We start from the raw sequence: 21,998 nt of genomic DNA, 5'->3' as shown, positions 1-21,998 counted from the left end.
CATAAAATAATATAATAATAGTAATAATATAAAAATAACAAATAATAAAATAATAATTACAAATATTTAAATACTCTACCAAATAAAACAAAAAATAATAAAATATTAACTTTGCAAATATAACAAAATCAAATACTCAAATATATCAAAGACACATGATATGAAAGCAGCTTATTACAACACACCATCATCACTTCATCATATCATAAATCATAACAATAATAATAATCATAACACAATAATAATAATCCAAAACCCCAAAGCAATTGATTCTGTAACCGTCATCAACCACCACCGGCAACGGCGATTACGACTCCATAATGTTCAGAATTCCGGCAACCGGCGGCGTTACAACGGCGTCGGAAACCGGTGATCGGAGCCAATTCCGGTCAGCTGCTTCTAGAATCTCTCAATTTCATCCGGCCAGACCTGCGATTGTTGACCTGTTTAATCTATATCTCGGTGTACGTATATAATTATATTATATATGTATTAAATTATTGATTATACATTTGTGGTAGAGTGTTAGGTTTTGACGTTTGGTTTTGTGTTGGATTGGAATGTTTGCAGATAAACGGACGCGGTAAGGCGGACGAGTCGGTTCGAGAGCCTCCGTAAGTGGATGATATTATTATTAAGTTTATTATTAAGTTTTTTGATGGATAGAAGTGTTTGATATGAGTGTAATTAGGTTATGCTGTACTTAGGGATGTAAACGAGTAATAACGAAATGAAGTTTATTGTTCGTGTTTGTTTGGTAAGGTGGATGAGTCGATTTGCGAGCTTCCGTAAGTGGATGATATTATTAATACTCTGTTTTGATTAATTTATTATTAAGTTGTGTATGTATTGAAGGATAGAAGTGTTTGTTAGGAGTGTAATTAGCCAATTAGGTTATGCTGTACTTAGGGCTGTAAACGAGTAAACGGAATGTAGTTTATAGTTCGTGTTCGTTGAGTAAGGCGGATGAGTCGATTTGAGAGCCTCCATGTTTAGTTTGTTAAGTTGTGTATGTTTTGATGGATAGAAGTGTTTGTTAGGAGTGTAATTAGGTTATGCTGTACTTAGGGATGTAAATGGACCGAATGAAATTTGTTGTTACTTGTTAGTGTTAGTTCAGTAAGGAAACGAACTTGTTCGTTAACGGCTAACGAACGAAAATGAACACAGACAGTGTTATTTTTTTATTTGGCTAACTGAGAATGGTCGGTTTCAACGGTTTGGTTCGGCTACGAAGTTTGTGTTGGTGTTCTATTTTAGCGATCGTGTTGATACGTTAATTACATATGAACTAATCACATAATACTCATATACATTTTTGTATTATAGTTAATAGTTTTGCTTAAATCTATATGATAAGATTAGGCAAGTTAGATATTAAAGACCTTTAATGCAACATAAACAAGCAAACATTAATGAACATAAACGTAAAAGCGTATGATGATTAATATTTTCTGATGATCTATTCAATAAACAATAGCCCTTTAAATAGGGAGTAATACAATGTAAACCCTACCTCTAAAATAGGAATAGATATGGACCAATATTAAAGATAAACATTAACAATATACTATACAAATAAATCCCTAAAATATGTATCGGCTAAGACTCCCCCGCAGTTTGAGCGTTTATGGGACAGACGCTTAAACTGGAACGAAAAGACTGGAAAAGTTGCCTGGAGAGTCCTTTAGTAACTATATCAGCGTACTGAAGAGACGAAGGCACATGAAGGACGCGGATATCACCAACTCGAACCTTTTCTCGAACGAAGTGAATGTCAATTTCTATATGTTTAGTACGTTGGTGCTGAACTGGATTATCAGATAAGTACACAGCGGAAATATTATCACAATACACAACTGAAGCCTGTCGAAGAGGTATGTGAAGCTCAAGTAACAAATTCCGAATCCATGTAGCCTCTGCCACAGCATTAGCAACACCGCGATACTCAGCTTCTGCACTAGAACGGGAAACTGTTGGTTGACGTTTGGACGACCAGGAAATTAAATTATCCCCAAGAAATACACATTACCCGCTGGTCGAACGTCGGGAATCTGGACAACCACCCAAATCTGCATCCGAATAAGCAACCAAAGAATGTGACCCGGATTTGATAATCCGAAGTCCATAGTCCAGAGTTCCCTGTAAATACCGAAGTATACGCTTTAAGAAAGCGTAATGTGGGTCACGCGGCTCGTGCATGAATAAGCAGACCTGCTGTACGGCATAAGATATATCTGGACGTGTAAAAGTGAGGTACTGCAATGCGCCAGCAAGACTTCTGTATAAAGTTGGATCGGAAAATAACGACCCATCTGTGGCACTTAATTTCGAAGAGAGGTCTACTGGGGTAGAACATGGCTTGCAATCAGCCATGGAAGCGCGAGAGATGATATCTCGGGCGTAGTGGGTCTGATCCAAGAAGAGACCGCGGGAATTTCGAGTAACCTTAATTCCCAGAAAATGATGCAACTGTCCTAGATCAGTCATAGCAAACTCTCGTGAGAGTGTGCGAATAATCTCCTGCAAAAGTGAGTCTGAAGAGGCTGTGAGAACAATATCATCGACATAAAGTAATAGTTATGCAGTATTAGGACCCCGGCTGTAAATGAATAGCGAATTATCACACGCACTGCTTCGAAATCCCTGTGCAATAATAAATGTGGCAAACCGAGTGTACCACACACGGGGGGCCTGTTTCAGACCATACAATGACTTCTTCAACCTGCAAACAAATGTAGGATTATGTTTATCCACGAAACCCGGTGGTTGATGCATATATACAGTTTCATTCAAATTCCCATGGAGAAATGCGTTTTTAACATCAAGCTGATGAATGTGCCAAGACCGGGAAGTTGCAACAGATAAAACCGTGCGAATGGTAGCCGGTTTAACAACCGGACTGAAAGTATCATCACAATCAATGCCAACCGTCTGAGATTTCCCGTTCACTACCAACCGTGCCTTATACCTTTCAAGGGAACCATCGGATTTGAATTTGTGGCGGAATAACCACATGCAACGTATAACCGGCTTGTCCACCGGACGTGGAACCAACTCCCAAGTATCATTAACCTGTAACGCACTAAATTCCGTTTGCATGGCATGTAACCATTTAGGGTTATTAAAGGCTTTAGAGTAGGAAGGTGGTACAGGGGAGATTGCGGTTGAAAGAAGGGTGGTTCGGGATTTTGACCGAGTGGTCATGGGATGAATATTGGTGGGGGCAGACGCTGATGTGGGTGCCGATGGGGTGGGAGCAGCCGTAGGAGCTGTTGGAGCACCCGTGGCTGCTGGGACATGTTGGCTTGGGCGGCGGGTATAGGTAATAGGAAAGGGTGTGATCGAGTGTGGGGTGGGCTTAGGTAGTGCAGGTTTGGGTAGAGAGATGGGTCCGTTGAATGTGAAACCGGGTGGTGAAGAGTCATCAAGAAAGTTGTAGGTTGCATGAGGTGTGGGAATGGTGTATGGAAAGGTATGCTCATCAAAGGTAACATGGCGAGAGATAGTGACTTTGCCGGTGGTGGGATCAAAGCACCGATATCCACGAAAGTCTGGTGGATATCCTAGAAAAATGCAACGAATGGCACGGGAATGAAGTTTATGAGGTTGGGTGGCGGATGAGTTGGGGTAGCACGCGCAGCCAAAAACGCGTAGGTGGTCGTAGGTGGGGTGGCGAAGGTATAATGCAAAGGTAGGGGTGAAAAAATTGAGTCGTTTGGTGGGTAGGATGTTATGAAGATAGGCTGCGGTGTGTAAGGCTTCAACCCAAAATATGGGAGGCAGGTGGGCATGGATAAGAACAGCTCGAATGATGTCGTTTAGGCGACGAATCATCCGCTCCGAACGTCCGTTTTGGGATGATGTTTGGGGGCAAGAGAAACGAAACAATAGGCCGTGCTGTGTGGCAAAGTTTTTAAAAGCATGGTTATCAAATTCACCCCCCCCAAAGTCACATTGGAAAGTTTTGATGTGACGATTAAATTGTGTGGCAATCATTCTGTGAAATTTGACAAAGGTGGGGAAGGTGTCGGATTTGTATTTCAAAGGGTATACCCAAATAAAATTTGAAAAATTATCAATTAACACCATGTAATATTTATAGCCTGTTTTACTGGGTATTGGTGAAGTCTACAAATCACAATGTATAATGTCAAATGGTGTAAAAGTAAAGGAATTCGATTCATAGAATGGCAAACGTTTACTATTAGACAAATGACAAGAATTGCAAAAATTAGAACCATGACTTTTATTACATGAAAAATTAAAACGACGACTAATTAGATCTAAGACTTGAGCGCCGGGGTGTCCAAGTCGATCATGCCATGGTAGAGAAGTGGATGTAATGGAGCAAGCTTGAGGCGGTAGTGTTGGTGGTGTGACCGGATAGAGGTTGCCCGTGCTATTGTGGCGGGATAGGAGGCGTCCCGTGTTGAGGTCCTTCAAAGAAAAACCAAAAGGATCAAATTCAATTGAAACATTATTGTCACGAGTAAATTTACGAACAGACAAAAGCTTTTTAATGATTTGTGGACTATAAAGAATATCGGGTAAGATATAGGTTCGGTTGTTAATGGGTAGAAAACCCGTACCGGATCCTTCGATTGGTAAAACATTGCCATTGCCAACAAGTAATTTAGTATGTACAGGAAAAGAACTAGGGTGTTGAATCGTACCTTTGGTATCAGTGACATGTTGCTCAGCACCAGTATCCATGTAGGAATTTGGATCAGTATAATTGAATTGCATGGCATTAAATGCAGCACTTAGGGCCGAAGGATTCAAAGCATCAAAGCCACTTTATTGAGGGCTGCCATATGGGCCAGGGGATGTATAACCAGTGAAGTTTGCGGATGGGTGTTGGCTGGTGTTGGGCGGGTATGGAGATTGCTGGTTGGGTCGCCATGAAGTTTGGGTCGGGTAGGGGCAGGGTGGAGTATTCCACCAGGCCCATTACGGGTAGGAGTTGTTTTGGAAGGCCCAATTGGTAGAGCCTGACTGAAAGTTGCGGTTCCCTCTGCCCCGGCCCCCACGTCCTCTGTAATTTTGCTGTCCTCGTCCACGTCCGCGTGTATGCTGGCCTCGAAAATTCTGTTGGGACTGTTGTGATTGCTGCTGATCGTTCTGGGTTGTGGCAGATGGTGCGGCTGGTGTCACTAAAACAGAAGTTGACTGCTGCTTGCGAGCCTCTTGGCGGATAACTTCATCAGCAAGCATTGTTCGGGCCAAGTCCCAATCGGCATTCTGGGAATTAATGAGGGAGGCGGTGGTATCAAACTCGGGAGATAAGCCAGGAACAAGTTGAAGGACAAGGCGTTTTTCTGTTACAGGCTGATCCACATCTACTAACTGATTTGCAAGCTCCTTAAGTTGTTGACAATAATCGTCAACGGAGCTGCAGGCTGCAAGTGTAAGGTTTACAAAACGGGTTTCAAGAGCAGCCGCTTTTGCTTGTTTATTACTCAGAAAAATCTTTTCAAGCTTGAGCCAGGTTTTGCGGGCTGTGGCCTCGGTATCAAGAACATCCGAGAGAAGGTCATCAGATATTGTACTATATATCCATTGGGAAACAAGCGCATCCAACTCTTTCCATGCTTCTAAGGCTGGATCGGTTTCGGATGGGGCCGGAGTATCATCGAGATGATGTAACACCTTGTAGGCGATGGCATGAAACTTGAAGAGTTTTACCCAGGAAGAGTATGTTACTTTAGATCCGTCCAAAGTCCGGATCTTGGTCTGAACATTTGAGACCGAGTAAGCAGGATGTAGGGTTGTCAATTTGGGGGATTTGGGATCGGATGTATCACCATCGGTTTTGGTCATGGCTGACCGAATGATTTAATCAATCGGAAAAAAATAAAAGGGAAGGGAAGGTTTACAGCAAAGGGAGAGAGGAGAGGTAGGGTATTCAGAACCGAAGCTCTGATACCATAAAAGCGTATGATGATTAATATTTTCTGATGATCTATTCAATAAACAATAGCCCTTTAAATAGGGAGTAATACAATGTAAACCCTACCTCTAAAATAGGAATAGATATGGACCAATATTAAAGATAAACATTAACAATATACTATACAAATAAATCCCTAAAATATGTATCGGCTAAGAAAACGGACGTAAATGAACACATTATCGAACGTTCACAAACACAATTGAACGGACATGGCCTCCGTTCATGTGTTCGTTGACTTCGTTCATTTGGTTAATCAAACGACATTCTGTGTTCATGCTCGGTCGTGTATCAAACGAACGAACAGAAAAGAACTTCCCACCAAACAGTGCACACAGTTCGGCGAGAGTTGGGTTTAGATGATGATCACATAGGGTCGTAATTCAAAACAAATTGTGTGCGAAATTTATGAAAGATGCAAAATTCAAACATGTAGCAATGAATCAATATAGTTTAGATTGCTTAACGTCAAATTTAGGTTATCAGAAGTTAGATATTTGGGGTTTTCATGATTTTACCTTTCTGAGCTACTTAGTCGCCTAGTTGGTTAGCCATCATAAACGAAGTTAGCTATCACAGTTTTAATTGGTTGATGGTTATCTAAAAATAGTACGGTCCAATCTGAATCTTATTGGCACTATTAATACCAATTACAGGAACAAGACACAAAAGCGCGTTACAGCTCTTAATATAGACATTCCTCCGCCTGATGCACAATTTATTCCAGATTTTGAACAGCTTCGGAATCAGTTTCTTGTAAGTTATTAACTACAAAAAGTAACCTGCTTGCGTCATGGTCTTTTATCCTTTTTAAATGTTGTAACCATAAACAGTTATTGTTTAATGTTTGTGGTTACTCTTTTCAGGATCATGAGCAGTTATATACCGTGGTTGAGTCAGTACTAGTGTCTCTGGTCATCCAGTGTAGTAATCATGGACCAAGATCAAAGTTTGTTCTCTTTGCTATATGCAGTCTGTACAGTATTGGGTGCATTACCTGGGATTCGTTTATACCATATCTTCTTTCTTCTGTCACCTCTGCAGAAACGTCTGTAAATATCTTTTCTACAACTTCACCACAGTCGGATACCTCAGCCGCATCAGCGGGGGGTCCTAATTACTCTAATATTCAGTCTCCAAATCTTGAATCTTCTATGGTGTTAGCAAATGACCAATCATCTACTGTTATAAGCAGTCTGCGTAAGTTGTCTTGCCAGATAATTATTTCTGCTATGGAATCAAACTTAAAGCCAAGTACTTATGCTGATATTTTCAAACATGCTCTGAGCTGGTTGATAAACTGGAATCCATGTCAACAAGGGAGTGATGAGGTGGATGGAATGAAACTGTATAAACGGGATTGGGCGTTATCTGAATGGCTACACAAGTGTTTAAGTGTTGTTAGGATGTTAGTGGAGGATAACAAATGCCGTGTGCCATTTTATGAACTATTGAGAAGTGGACTGCATTTTATGGAAAATTTGCCTGATGACATTTCACTATTTACACTCATTTTTGAGGTTCATAGGAGACGAGATATGATGGCTCTGCACATGCAAATGTTGGATCAACATCTTCATTGCCCTACATTTGGGAATCAACGCCTTCTTACTCATGTTGCAGTCAATACAATAAGTGAATCAAATACTCAACTAAGATACTCACCTATTACATACCCCAGTGTGCTCGGAGAACCGCTGCATGGCGAGGTAATCACATTTCCTGATAAATTTAAAACTTTTTGGGCTTCATTTATGTTTTTCTGATTAGACGTGGCAATTGGAAATGGGCCATACTTGACCTCTGATGGGTTAAATATGTAACTTTAAAAGTTAAGTTGAAAACGGAACTGGTCAAATGGGTCGAAAGTGACAAAAGTGTATATGCAAGCTGATGTAATGAGAGACAAAAGTGAAATGAAGTAATAACTAACAGTATGTATTCGTTTATATATTGACATTATAGAGGGGGTATGTATATAGAAGGGGGGACCTCTTTGAACAAAACCCTGAGGCCCATTGGGCTACATGTTAGGCTAATACATAATCTAGCATTTTCTACAAGCTCGACTGCTTTAGCATAGATATTGATCATGCCCAACTTGTTATGAATATGATAAGTTCTTCTTTCGGGTAAAGCTTTAATGAAGAAATTAGTTAATTGCTTTTTGTTATGAGGGGCTACGATTGTTCCATCTTCAAGCTTTTCCTAAGTGTAGTGATAATCGACTTCTATGTGTGTGTTTTTTCATGGAATACGAGATTTTTTTGCAATGTGAATAAATGGCTCCTTATTACACATAAGTTCATTGGCTTAGGTTGTGTAAATCCAATCTCACCAAGTAGATCATGAAGCCAAATGAGCTGACAAGTAGTGTGTCTCATAGCCTTGTATTTGAATTTTGATATAGGATGCCACGTCCACACTTCATTGGGCAACGACTTCCTACTTATTGAAAATGCAATGTGAGAATGAGTAATGGTAAGATAGTTTAGTTTCCCAACAGGCCTATACTTCTCTAGATCTTCAAGAAGGTCCCCTTCATCTACTTTTAACTCAACATGTGATATTACCAGAGCATCACTATTCTTTGATTCAATCACTCTTGAATCTCTTAGTACATCCAAACAATACTTACAGTTAGCTAATCCTTCTTCTACGAGAAGTTTAATTCTCAAGAAATACATAAGTGGTTGTAGGTCTTTGTTTGACGCGCATGTTATGCAGTCTGATGAGGCGCCTTATGAAGTAACCAATATTCGAACAATTTAGATCATCGATTGCAATGGGTGAGGTTTTCAAATCTGATTGAACAAATCTGACCACAGATGATGAGGGTATCTTATGCGGTCTATTTGTACAATCAGATTTGAAAAACTCACCCATTGCAATTGACAGTCTAATTTGTTCAAATTCCGGTCAATTGCATAGAGTTCAATATCACGCATCTGATGGCATCACACACGCATCATGTGATACTTGGTTTTAAATACGCGCATCAGGAGCGCATAATGTGTGACGCACACGATGCGCTGATGAGATCGCATTAGTTGGGGCGATTCACTGCAATTTCATGGTGCGAGGATGATGCGCTCTCCTGGGTGATGCATGTGATGCGGTCTGATGCACACATTCTGAGTTAAAGCGAGTTCTTGCATAGATTATTTGTACCTTATGCATAGACTACTTGTACACATAAAGTTAAGGACTTATTTTGGTTATACATAAAAGTTATTTGGTGGTCTATAGGCTCTGTAGCTTTTTGTTTAATTTGTTTATATTAGTCTCTTATTTTTTAGTGTTTGTGTTTGAAAGTTAAAAATTAAAATTTCATCTATAAATAATATTTTAGGACTTAGTTTGGTTATACATAAAAGTTATTTGGTGGTCTATAGGCTCTGTAGCTTTTTGTTTAATTTGTTTATATTAGTCTCTTATTTTTTAGTGTTTGTGTTTGAAAGTTACAAATTAAAATTTCATCTATAAATAATATTTTAGTATCTTTTTAATAACAAACGCCCCACATACGTGATGTGTGAATATCACACATTTCACATCGCATTAGCCTTTTGGATCAAAAATCGCCGGGCATTTTGAAACCATGTGGCGACGAACACATCAACACATTATACGCTCTTGATGCACACATTTAAAAATCAAGGTGGGCGGTAGTGTTGGGGGTAGATCTCTCACTCGATCAAAACTTTTATCCGGTACGCGTGTAACATGAACCAAATGAAGTAATAACTTACTATGTCTAGTTGTATGTATGTACATCATAGAGGGTCATGCACATATAGAAAGGATAGCCACTTCTAAATTGACCTTGAAGCCTACATATTGCGCTAATACATGATCTAGCAGCTTACAACTTCTTAGATTGCTTTATTCAAGACATTAGATCAGTCTTTTAATGATATGATATAATCATAACTGAATATAAAATATTAATGATGAGTAAATTACATAGCATCATACTTTCCAAAATGGTCCAATTTGGTAAGTATACCTTTTATGTCCCAACACCTTAGTTAAAGGTATGGCAATGGTCTAGTAACTAGTTTGGAAAGTAAAGTACGTATATGGTTGCTGTCCTCATCAGCCCGAGAATATTTAGACGACCATTTGAAAGTACGTTGCTACTTGGTAGATGGGATTTCTGCATTAATTATTTATAGAATTCAAGAAAAAGGGACCAAAAGTGTTTACGGATCAGCCGGAATTCTTTTTGCCCATATTCAAAAGTACTCTGTTTAACATAGACCTTTTAAGTATTAAATACATACTTAATACTTTATGCATGTAGGACATTGCGTTTTCAATTCAAAGAGGAAGTCTTGATTGGGAGAGAGCAATCCGCTGTCTTAGGCACGCCTTAAAAAATACACCATCACCAGATTGGTGGCGGCGTGTGCTTATGGAGGCACCATGTAACCGCCCCAATCCACAAGGATCAACACCAGGTGCTGTTTTTAGTTCTGATATGTTTTGTGAGGCAACCATTGAACGAGTTGTTGAACTCTTGAAGCTTACAAATTCAGGTAAGCTTACAATTATTATATCTAAGTTAAAATTTTGTATGATTTTAAATGTTCTTTTTTTTCTTCAATACTTATTGCAGATGTGAATTGTTGGCAAGATTGGCTCATCTTTTCAGATGTGTTCTTTTTCCTTGTGAAAAGTGGTTGCATGGATTTTGTTGATTTTGTTGACAAATTGGTTTTATGCTTATCTGAAAAAGATCACCAAGTTCTCAGAACAAATCATGTCACATGGTTGTTTACACAGATTATTCGGGTCGAGCTTTTAGTGGGTGCTTTAACCACAGACTCAAGAAAGGTTATTTTATATTTAATTAACTACAAATCTAGTTGCATTTCAATTACGTGATTCAATCTATAACTAGCAGGGTCTGTAAACGAACTGAACGTCAACTGTTCGGCGGGAAGTTCGTTTATTTAATAAACGAACGAACATGGAAAAACGTTTTTGTTCATTTAGTTAAATGAACAAACATGAATGTTCGTTCATTTAAGTTTGTTTATGTACGTTCATTCACACTCATTTATGCCTATTAGTTTACGTTTGTTTAGTTTAGTTTAGTTTGCTAATATATTCATTTAATTTTTTTAGGCATGTTACAATTTAGTCTAGTTTAATAACTTTTTAGACCCCCAAGCATTGTTGTTCAGGTTTACTTATTACTGGTATAAGGCTTTAGCTCAGTTATGTTCATTTGTTTGCATTTCTGAAGCGCTCATTTATATTGTTATCAAACGAACATAAACAATCATGAACATGTTCTTTTTCTTACCGTACGGACACAAACAAGAAAACATTGTTTAATTGTTTGTGTTCAATTGTTGTTCGGTTAAACTTAAACGAACGAACATGAACATGCCCTGTTTGTGTTCGTTCGGTTCGTTACAAGCCTAATAGCCATCGTGTATTTGGATTTGCCTATTGAATTTGATTGTTTCTGATTATTCAAATCACATAATCACTTTCAAAATGCACACCAGTCCAAACACGCCCTCATATATTATACATTACTAGGTTCGGATGTAATTTATTTAAATATATGCATTCAACTGAAAATCCAGTTACATATGCAGGTGGAGATAGTAAGAAAACTTTTATCATTTCATAAAGAAGCTAGAAGCCCGGATTCTAATAATCCCCAAAGCATCCTACTTGATTTTATATGCAGTTGTCAGACCCTTCGCATATGGGCGCTGAACTCATCAGTCAGAGAATATTTAAATAGTGAGCAGCTTATCAAAGGAAAACAAATAGATGAATGGTGGAGGCAAGTAAGGAAAGGTATACTGTAGTACAGGTGGCACTTTTACCCATTTACTTATTAATGGGTCGATTCGGGTTGCATTTTATATCTAATGGGCCAAATGAGAAATGGTCAAAATTCAACCAAAATGTATGCTTAATGAGTAAAACCTCCTAAGTCATGTTACTAAAAGAATCTTAGAATATTATTGTAATAAGCCAATAATATAGTGTTTTGTAATCATATTTGACACACTAAATAATGTATCTGGAGACCACCCCCAGTATACCACTTTATTTACTTTATATTTTTTTTATTGAAGGCCATTCATATATCGAAACTACTTTATAGGACATATCTGGTTTCATTTATACCAATTTAGGCTAAAAACATGTCGGAATATCATCAAATAAGAAAAGCCCTGATTTTTTATTAAACTTTAATGTACGAGATCATTGCTTATTGATAGCCTGATGCAAGGGTATTATTGCCTTTCTTAAAATTTTAGTGTATTCTCATCATTAGGCATGTTGTTGGCAAGATTTGGTATAAACACAACGAAATAAATACCCTGGTGGCCTATAAAGCAATTTTAATGAGTGGTCTTAATAAAGCAATTACCTTTTTGACCTCCTTTATAAAATTTTAACGTATGAGATCATTGCTTATTGATAGCCTGATACAAGGGTATTATTGTGTTTTCAAAAATTTCAAGGGTAATTTTGTCACTGGGCATGTTTTTGGCTAGATTTGTTATGAACACAATGAATTACAAACTCGGGCGGCCTAAAGAGCAATTTTAATAATGAAACAATTACCTTTCTGAACCCCCCCCCCCACACACACACAAACTGTGTGCATATCCTATTCAGTCTGCATGCTGCAGATCTTTGTTCAACTGTTACTGTTATTTTCAGGTGAATACATGATGGATTATATGAATTTGGATGACAAATCAATTGGGATGTTTTGGGTTGTTTCTTACACCATGTCACAACCCGCCTGTGAGATGGTGATGTCGTGGCTAACATGTGATGGATACACGGAATTACCTGAACCAAATCCACAGGCTAACCAGACAATTACTGTTAGGCGGGAGGTTAATCCGGTGCCAATATCACTGTTATCAGGATTTTCAATTAATTTGTGTCTGAAATTGGCTTTCGAGATGGAAGATAGTATGTTTTCTGGAGTGGTAAGCACTATGAATAATATGCTTTAAGAAAGATCTTAGCTATGATCTATATGTACAAGATAGTTTTACAAATCTATGTTTTAATATTGCAGCATGCACCTAACATTGCTATGGTGGAAACGTATACTAGGTTGTTGCTTATTCAACCTCATTCATTGTTCCGTTCACTTTTAAGTGTAAGACCTGCAACACATGAATCTTGAAACTATATTCAACTATTTGTTCTTATGTGTGCTTCAAAAAACTTTATTGACTTTTGTTGAATTTGTAGTTTAAGTCATTGGACTTTATTTTTCTATGATTAAATCCTTGGGCTTTCAAAACTTAATGAAAGAATCCAGTTTAAGGGACTTAATTATATTTAAAAGAACCTTTTTGCTAATTTCACATAAGGCAGCAGCTAACAGGACTTTCTTTTTTTTGTTATAAATAAACCCAGGGATGTTATTGGTAAGTTTTAAAAGTTAAAAAGGATTTAATCATGCAAGTCTGAAAAATAAAGTCACAAGACATGTGTACAAATTCAGCCAGATTCCATAGCTTTTTTTCCCCGATACCTGCACTTCTTTTTGCTAATCTATAATAATTTGTTTTTCTTTATTTACTTCAACTTTGCAGCATCTGCATCAGAAGAATCCTGAAATTTTTAATAAACCTGGACCTATAATTTTAGTGCTTGAAATTCTCAACTACAGGCTATTTCCATTATACAGGTAATTATTAGTGACCTAAACAAATCATTTTGTATATTAGGTTGCCAGATTACTAGATTAACGACTATAGAAAGAAATAGCCTCATGTATATACCAACCACATTAATGTCACAAATGGATTAATAAAACGGTTATAGTAGACTATCAATTATATATTCACTTATATGGTTTTGGTACTACTGTAGATACCATGGGAAGAAGAAAACATTGATGTATGATGTTACCAAAATTCTGTCCACATTAAAAGGCAAACGTGGAGAACATCGCGCATTTCGATTGGCTGAAAACTTGTGCATGAATCTTATTTTGTCGTTCAGAGAATTCTTTTTTGTGAGGAAGGACACGAAGGTTAGATATTTACTATTTAGTTATTGGAAGTACATTTTTCTCCCTCAATTATGGGTTGATATGGTTTTTGTAATGGGTCAAAATGGTTATGAGCAAAAAATGCTTAAAAGGAAACAGGTCAAATGAGACGCTCAGATAAAACTTTTTGAAAGTCAACCAAAGTGTATTTTAATGCACAAAATCTGTTGAAAACATATTATTCCATCAGGGTACACTAAAAAATACCAGTTCTATATAAATGGGTGAAATGGGTCGTTCAGGTAAAACAGGTTAAAGTCAACCAAAGTGTATTTTAATGCATAAAACCTCCTAAAATCATATTATTTCCTCAGTGTACACAAAATTACCAGGTCCCGTTCTAATGGGTCAAATGGGTCTTTTAGGTCAGATGGGTTGAAAGTCTATCAAAGTGTATTCTAATGCATAAAACCTCCTAAAATCATTTTATTCTATTAGTTTACACTAAAAATACCAGTTTTGTTCTAATGGGTCAAGGTTGAAAGTCAATCAAAGTGTATTTTAAACACCAAGTTTTGTAAACTCATATTATTTCATCAGTGCAGACGCCAAAAGTTACATGTTTTGACTCAAACCCATGTTGACCCGTTGCTCAACCGGATAACCCTCTCGAGTTGCCCCTATTTATCAGTCACCTCATTTGCGCTTGTTTAAATTTGAAACAGGGACCTACTGAGTTCACAGAAACATTGAATCGTATAACCGTAATGACTCTTGCTATTATTATTAAAACTCGTGGAATTTCTGATGCTGGACACCTCTTGTATCTTCAAGCTATGCTTGAACAAATATTGGCTAATAGCACACATACATGGTCCCACAAGACCCTCTTTTACTTTCCACCTGTTCTTCGTGATGCCTTGATTGGGAAGACAGATAAGCGCCCCCTTGCAATCCAAGCATGGAAGCAGGTCAGTCATTACTATGTTATCGTTATCGTGATCGTTATTACAATCCACAAAAAAAAACCATATATAGCTGTACCTATCTGTATGAAGACACTAAGTTTGGTGTGAAATTATTCATCGCATCAACTTTTTGCAAGTCTCAGTTTAACTCTTTTAGAATCATGTTTTTTTTAGTTTTATACCCTTTATAATTGCGTAGTTATATAATTGCTAAATACTCGACATGAGAAACTAAAAGTTAATTTGTACTAAATTTATTATTAAAGCAATCGCATTGAGATTTTTAAAATAACTCTATTATTGATTATGAAACTCGCTTTTGTATTATTCAATTAAAACTGCTATCTAGATGTAAGTAAATAGAAAATTAAAGGTGCTTAAATATCTTAAAATAATTGTGTACTTTGTTATTATTATAGGGTTTGGATCTCTTCAGAACTCCATAAAATTCAAGAACTTCTAATTAACAGTCATTTTATCTATGTATTTATTTACATATTTTATATATATAACATTATTTGAGGGTAGTTTTGTCATTTATCATATGTAATAATGTGATTACATATATGTATTCACAATTATTTATGTGTAATAACCAAATTACTTATAAATGACAAAACCACTTTCAAATAATATTAAACATATAAAATAAATAAATAAATATAATGATTGGCTGTTAACTGTTAAGAGTTTTTAAAGCTCTTAAATTATTTGGAAGTTCTGAAATGATCCTGATTCTAGTTATTTCAATATAAAGTAAAAAGTATTTTACAATAAGGAAAGTTATATATTCAAAATAGTATGTCTAGAAATTCATTAAATGTTAACTGAACTGAATTAAAAAAGATGCTTTCGTTTGACCAAATTTGGTGCATACATTGGAGATGCCCTCGCTACCTACATGTTTTCTTTTATCAAATTTAAGGTATTGCGCATTTGATTTTTTTAGATAGTTGTAACTAATAAGAGTATAATTGTCATTTACAGGCGGAAGCAACTGTGATCCATCAGTGTAGACAACTGCTCTCACCACCAGATGACCCCACTTATGTAATGACTTATATAAGTCACAGTTTTCCTCAACACAGACTATATCTATGTGCTGGAGCATGGGTTCTGATGCGCGGGCACCCGGAGGATATTAACACAGGAAATCTGGTAAACATAATCGTCTTTCTTCTTTGTTTAATGTTTGAATGAGTCGTTTTGGGTTGTGTTTTATCTCGTAGCATGTTGAATAACGAAAGTGCCCTTAACTTTGAAACGTCAAAAATACCCCTCAAGAGGCGTCAAACATGTCAGAGACTAAATTTGCTGTCTTTCCAAAACAGTTAAGGGCATTTTTGTCATCCAACATGTTTTTGGCTGGAATTGATATAAATGAAACCACATACATAGTTAGGCCATTTTTGTCATGTTATCATTATCTCTCTCAACCGACTCATAATCTCTCTCTTACAGGGACGTGTGCTTAAAGAATTTTCTCCTGAGGAAGTGACTTCAAATATATATACCATGGTGGATATCATTCTGTATAATATTCAGCAGGAGCTACAACAACATCCATATTCCATGCAGGTTTGACTTTGACTAATTTGCGGTCCTTTTTAAAAACTTTTTTTCATTTTTTTGACTTTGACTAATCGTTTTATATCTCATAGGATGTTATATCAAATACGTGTGAAAATCTTGCACAATTTATTTGGATCCACGAGTTACTGCCTCTGGATATTTTACTTTTAGCCCTAACTGACCGTGATGATGATCCTTATGCGTTGCGTATTGTGGTAGGTTAAAAAACATAGCTGTGCTTATAATATGTACATCCTCCTTTTTTATTTATATTTGTTTTATTTATCTTTTAGGCTAATTTACTTGAACGGAAAGAGCTTCAACAGAGGATAAGTTTCTACATTGCTAACCAAGGCAATCCTGACCATTGGCTTCAAACTGGAGTTTTTAAACGTGTTGACTTGCAGAAGGCTCTTGGTGCTCATTTGTCATGGAATCAAAAGTATGCATGCTTATTTTAATAAAAAATTTATAATCAATAGGCCTGTAAACGAACTGAACGAACACAAGCAGAGTATTTTTTGTGTCTGTTCTTTTAACTTTAACCGAACAAGCGATTGAAGCGAACGACTAAATGAATGGTTTTTGGTTGTTTGTGTTCATTTATGATTGCTCGTTAACGATATAAATGAACTGTTAATGAATGTAAATGAACAAAGCATAAACGAACATATATGTACGAACATGACCGAGTTAATTGAAAGTAAATATGAACAATGTGTGTTGGGCCTAAAGGCTAACAAAACTAGATTAATAATGGGCCTAAAAAATCTAAATGAATATACTAACGTAAATGAACAAACGGACATAAAGGAACTGAAACGAATGAAGATAAGCAAATTTAAAAGAATGAACATAGACAAACATTCACGGGCATAAATGAACGAAAAAGACGTGTTCATGCTCATTTGTTTAACCAAATGAACCAAAGTATTTGCTCATATTCATATGTTTATTAAATAAACGAGTACCTGCCGAACTGTTCAATGAGCGTTTGGTTCGTTTACAGACCTAGTAATCTGTGTTGACTGTGTTGTTGCTAAATCCATTTAATATTTGAAGGATTGGTTTAACTATTATTTTAGAAGGTTATGTAACTAGCATTTATTACCTGTTTCTGATGCTATATAAATTTGTTTTTTCAGGTACCCGACATATTTTGACGATATTGCAGCACGTTTACTTCCCGTGATCCCCTTAATCGTTTACCGACTTATTGAAAACAATGCCACAGAAGCAGCTGACAGAATTCTTCAGTTATATTCATCTTTTCTTCGTTATTACCCTTTGCATTTTACATTCGTGCATGATATTCTTGCGTATTTCTATGGACATCTTCCTGCAAAACTCATTTTCCGAATACTGAATGTACTCGATGTAAAGAAGGTAAGGTTTATCCTATTTCAGATTTCTTCATACCCTAATCTTAAAGATTGTGGGTCACGGGTGGGAAGGTTACAAGTTAAATCAGGTCATTTTTATGCAGGTTGAAATGGCCCAGGTCCTATCGTTAATTGTTTTGAATATATAGTCTGTCAAATATGGTTTCATGGTTCACATATTCTCAATAATAATCTGAATTTTGAGTAAAATGATGGACCCTTGTCCAAGAAACCAAAATAGATTTTTTCTGAATTCACACATAATTATCTGGAATTTAGATGCAAAAGAGGACATTTCGTTACATTCTAAAGAGTCCAGGGTTATAATAATGTATTACAAAATTTAAACGCAAAACGGCCAATTTTTGTTACATTCTGAAAAGTCCTAATATTAGATTTCTTTTTAGGAGGTTTTCTGCTTTAAAAATATACTTTTGGTGACTTTTGACCCGTTTAACCAATTTAACCTCCGTTTTCCTTTTTGATACTTACAATTTGACTCATTAAATATTAAAATAATTGTAATTACTACTAATTTTCACTTATTTTTTCTCTTCAGATACCATTTTCCAAGACATTTCAAGAACGCATCAACTCACCAGACGCCACATTCCCACCACCCGAGTACTTTACATCTCTTTTACTAAATCTTGTGAATAATGTCATCCCTCCTTTACATAACTCAAAAGGCGAGGGGCAAAATAGTAATTTCAACCTTGCAACTAACCAATCAGGATCAACAAATGCTTTTGAACCTCAAAAGGCATTCTATCAAACACAAGATCCCGGAACATACACACAACTGATTCTTGAAACTGCAGTTATAGAAATATTATCCCTCCCGATAACCACAAAACAAATTATATCAGCATTTGTACAGATAATTGTAAAAGCAGTTAAAGGCCAACCGAATCGTGTTTCTATGCGCAGTTCAGATTCATGTTCTGAAAGCAACAGTTCTTCTGTGGGTTGTGGGTCAAACCCTTTGACCACAGGGTTTGACCGCAAAAACTTTGTTTTGGTGATACAAGCTTGTGGCCTCTTATTGGCTCAACTTCCTGTTGAGTTCCACATTAAACTTTATGAGGAGGTGTCGTGTGTAATTAAAGATAATGAATTACAGTCGGTTGTTGGATATTCTTTGTCGGATCCAACATTGGCTGCTCAAGATCATACCTCAACCGCCCTTGGTAAGTTTTACTCATTTATCTTGCCTATTTTGTTTCTTTATTGAGTTTACGGGTTATGCTTTGCCTCTAGAGTGTCAAACGTGGTTTTTTTTAAAAAAAAAGTCTTAAAAGGGAAATTGGTCAAATGGGTTGGGTAGAAAGTTGATAAGTGTGTTTTTAAAGCATAAAACATCCTAAATCATTTTATTCATTATATTTATTTGTACTGAAGTAAATATACTTGTAATCATAACTAGAGGAGTAAAATTAGCAGTACACGTGGTTTGTTAAACAGATGAAACGAGTAGTTTTAATACGGGTCGGGGACCCACAATAACCTTTTTTTTCTTATAAATAACTAATGCTATAAATGTGAATAAAAAAGGGCAAACAACTCAAAAGTTAAAACAAACTTTACTTTTTCATGATTTTGACAACCGACTTACAATCTTGTAGCAGCAAAAGACATGTTCAAAAGGTCATTTTTCTGTTTTTTATTTGTCATTTTATTGTATGCATTGAAGCCATGTGGCGTGCCATTAATTTACATGAGGACTGAGGTTGGTTGCTAAAACTGTAATAAGTTATAAGTTCGTTATAGTTTTGCGACTGCTTTAAGGTTGGCTGCTTAAATTAATTGGGGGAAAACGTAAAGCTTGTTCCTATTTCGGGCATATTACCCTTAAAAGCTTATTATATTGAAAACATTCTAATTTTTTATTTTAGAACTAATTATTTATGGTCTTCGAATACACTTAGGTTGACTTTTGAGTTTTGATCTCCTAATGATTAGAGGGGTCTAAAATTCCACCTATACGCATTACCAGATCCATGTTAACTGATTTATGAGGTTTTCGTCTACTTTTGCTTTGCATAATTATTGTAATAATGCAGGAAATGTGGTGGCCCTAATCCATGCATTCTTCTGGAATCTTCCCCAGCAGTGGTTGGACAATACACATCTCCTCATACACCAACTAAGGCCCGTTTCATCCGTCTCAATGCTTAGAATCGTCTTTCGTATAATCGGGCCTTTGCTTCCAATATTGGCAAATGCTCATGGTCTCTTTATTAAGGTATTCCAAAATTGTATTTTTTATTGTATATAACACCAAAAGTTAAACGGCTGGTTCCAAGTTCCAACCAGACCAAACCATTAAGCCACCAAACTGCAAAAACCGAACTGTTTAGATCTCGCGGCGGACTTACATTTTAATTAATTATTTGCAGACTCTTGAACTGCTTTTAAGCATGATGGTGGACGTGTTCGGGAAGAATGCTAAACCTTCAACTCCTGTTGAAGCATCCGACATAACAGATCTTATTGACTTCCTGTAAGACTACACTTAACCAATCATATAACTAAGTTTCTTGATCAGACCCATTTAGTTATGAACGGGTCGATGGGTTGCATTCTAAACTGGCCAATGAGTCAGATGGCCTATGGGAACCTGTTGAACGTCACCCGGAGTCAATTTTGAATGCATACAACCTTCTAAATGTTTTTTTCTCAAACATTTTGAATATTTTTGTAACCACTTTGTTTTCGCAAACATAAACACGAGTTAAATTTTTTTAAGAAAAAACTAAAACAGTTATCAAAAAAGCATTTGCAAGCTAACCAAACCCGACCCGTTTCAATGTGTGCTAAAAGATGTTTTTTAGTTGAATTTCGCACCGTTCGTTTATTTAACAAACGAACAGACATGAACAGAACCTTTTGTTTATTTTAAATTAAAGTAACAAACCATAAAAACGTGTCTCGCTTGTTCATTTACGTTCGTTTATACCAAACATAAAAACACCGTTCATACATTTGTTTACATATTCATTTAGGTTTATATCATAACTTATAAGTTGTTAGTAACACTAGTTTACATATTCATTTCCGTTTATTTATAATTTATAAGTCGTTCATTTGAATGGTGTTTTGCTTACAATGTCTATTATTGATATTACTTTTCACCTTTTCAGCCACCATGTGGTGCATTATGAAGGTCAGGGCGGGCCGGTACAGCCCAATTCAAAACCGAGACCCGGTGTGTTGGCTTTATGCGGTAAAGCCATTGAAAGCATGCGTTCGGATATTCAACCTCTTCTTTCTCACTTGAAACCCGACACAAGTGCTGTTTTTGCTGCGACTAATCCTAGACTCTCTCGAAACCCGTCCTAACTTGAGGTTCATAGTTTCATATATCTTATAGGATTCCTATAGATGAACTAGGTTTTTCATGATAAATTTAACCAAATTGTATATTTTTAGCCAAGTTTTTTTTTTTTTTGAATTGGGATTGGTCTATAAATTGGAGTTTTTTGGGTACCTGTCAGTGAAAACTCACATGCCCCACCAATAACTTACTAATAAGTAAGAAAGAATCACATAAAGTGCAACTTTACACCGAGAGGATAAAGATGAAGATAGTGGAAGCTGGATTATAACATAGAGACTTTGCTCGAGGAGAATCGAAGCGTTGCTCCTTGAAGATTACTAAATGGATAATCAAAAAATGAATAAAAATGCTCGTTATGTTAAGATGGTAGTTTGGGTTTTGCTTACTAAGACTGTTTTGTTTAATTAGTTGCGAGTGGAATAGGCGGTTTGTAGGATTAATCTAAACATTTTTTTGCAATGTTGACGAAGTCTTTAGTAGTCAACTAGTCATGAAAACTGTATACTTCTATACAATGATGATGCGGGTTTGTTTGAATATGATAACTAGCAAATCAATGTATTTGTAAGCATGACATCCGGAATCACTTTATTAAAAAGGTTATTATCGTTAAGAAACGTAGTTTTAATAGTTATAGTTTACATTATTATACATGACAGAACGAAAATTCTGTTGGCGTTTTCTTTTATAAATAATTTATTTGCGTCCTGCTGAAGGTGCAAGACCGTTTGTAACCAGGAACCAGAACCAACATTGAAACCAGTTTGGAACCGACTTGATTCCC

General features: G+C 36.4%; 1 protein-coding gene across 1 annotated transcript; it reads left to right on the top strand.

The window, feature by feature from the left end:
- Positions 1–264: 264 nt before the first annotated feature.
- On the top strand, positions 265–21,299 carry LOC143539181 (mediator of RNA polymerase II transcription subunit 23-like). The gene is made up of 21 exons (XM_077032573.1): positions 265–464; positions 571–614; positions 6,610–6,709; positions 6,820–7,662; positions 10,260–10,494; positions 10,575–10,792; positions 11,569–11,776; positions 12,656–12,933; positions 13,026–13,109; positions 13,552–13,646; positions 13,832–13,994; positions 14,678–14,923; positions 15,908–16,078; positions 16,382–16,498; positions 16,582–16,707; positions 16,786–16,934; positions 17,638–17,878; positions 18,434–19,064; positions 19,938–20,119; positions 20,274–20,377; positions 21,018–21,299. Exons 1-21 carry the CDS (start codon positions 321–323, stop codon positions 21,214–21,216), a joined length of 4,578 nt encoding a protein of 1,525 aa, XP_076888688.1. The 5' UTR covers positions 265–320; the 3' UTR covers positions 21,217–21,299.
- The last annotated feature ends 699 nt before the right edge of the window (positions 21,300–21,998 follow it).

This window comes from Bidens hawaiensis, unplaced genomic scaffold, assembly GCF_021521415.1.
Source record: "Bidens hawaiensis isolate Kalapana, Puna unplaced genomic scaffold, B.hawaiensis_p1.1 tig00011819_1, whole genome shotgun sequence".
NCBI lineage: Eukaryota > Viridiplantae > Streptophyta > Magnoliopsida > Asterales > Asteraceae > Bidens > Bidens hawaiensis.
The sequence above is the reverse complement of the archived record's forward strand: the minus strand, read 5'-3'. Positions and strand labels throughout refer to the sequence as shown.

What these genes read in the sequence shown, in the direction of transcription:
- LOC143539181 (XM_077032573.1), top strand. Translation starts at nt 321, where the DNA reads ATGTTCAGAATTCCGGCAACCGGCGGCGTTACAACGGCGTCGGAAACC. An exon ending in GTGGAGGCAAGTAAGGAAAG is followed by an intron (nt 11,777 to 12,655) that starts GTATACTGTAGT and finishes TGTTATTTTCAG; the next exon opens with GTGAATACATGATGGATTAT. An exon ending in AACATCCATATTCCATGCAG is followed by an intron (nt 16,499 to 16,581) that starts GTTTGACTTTGA and finishes TATATCTCATAG; the next exon opens with GATGTTATATCAAATACGTG.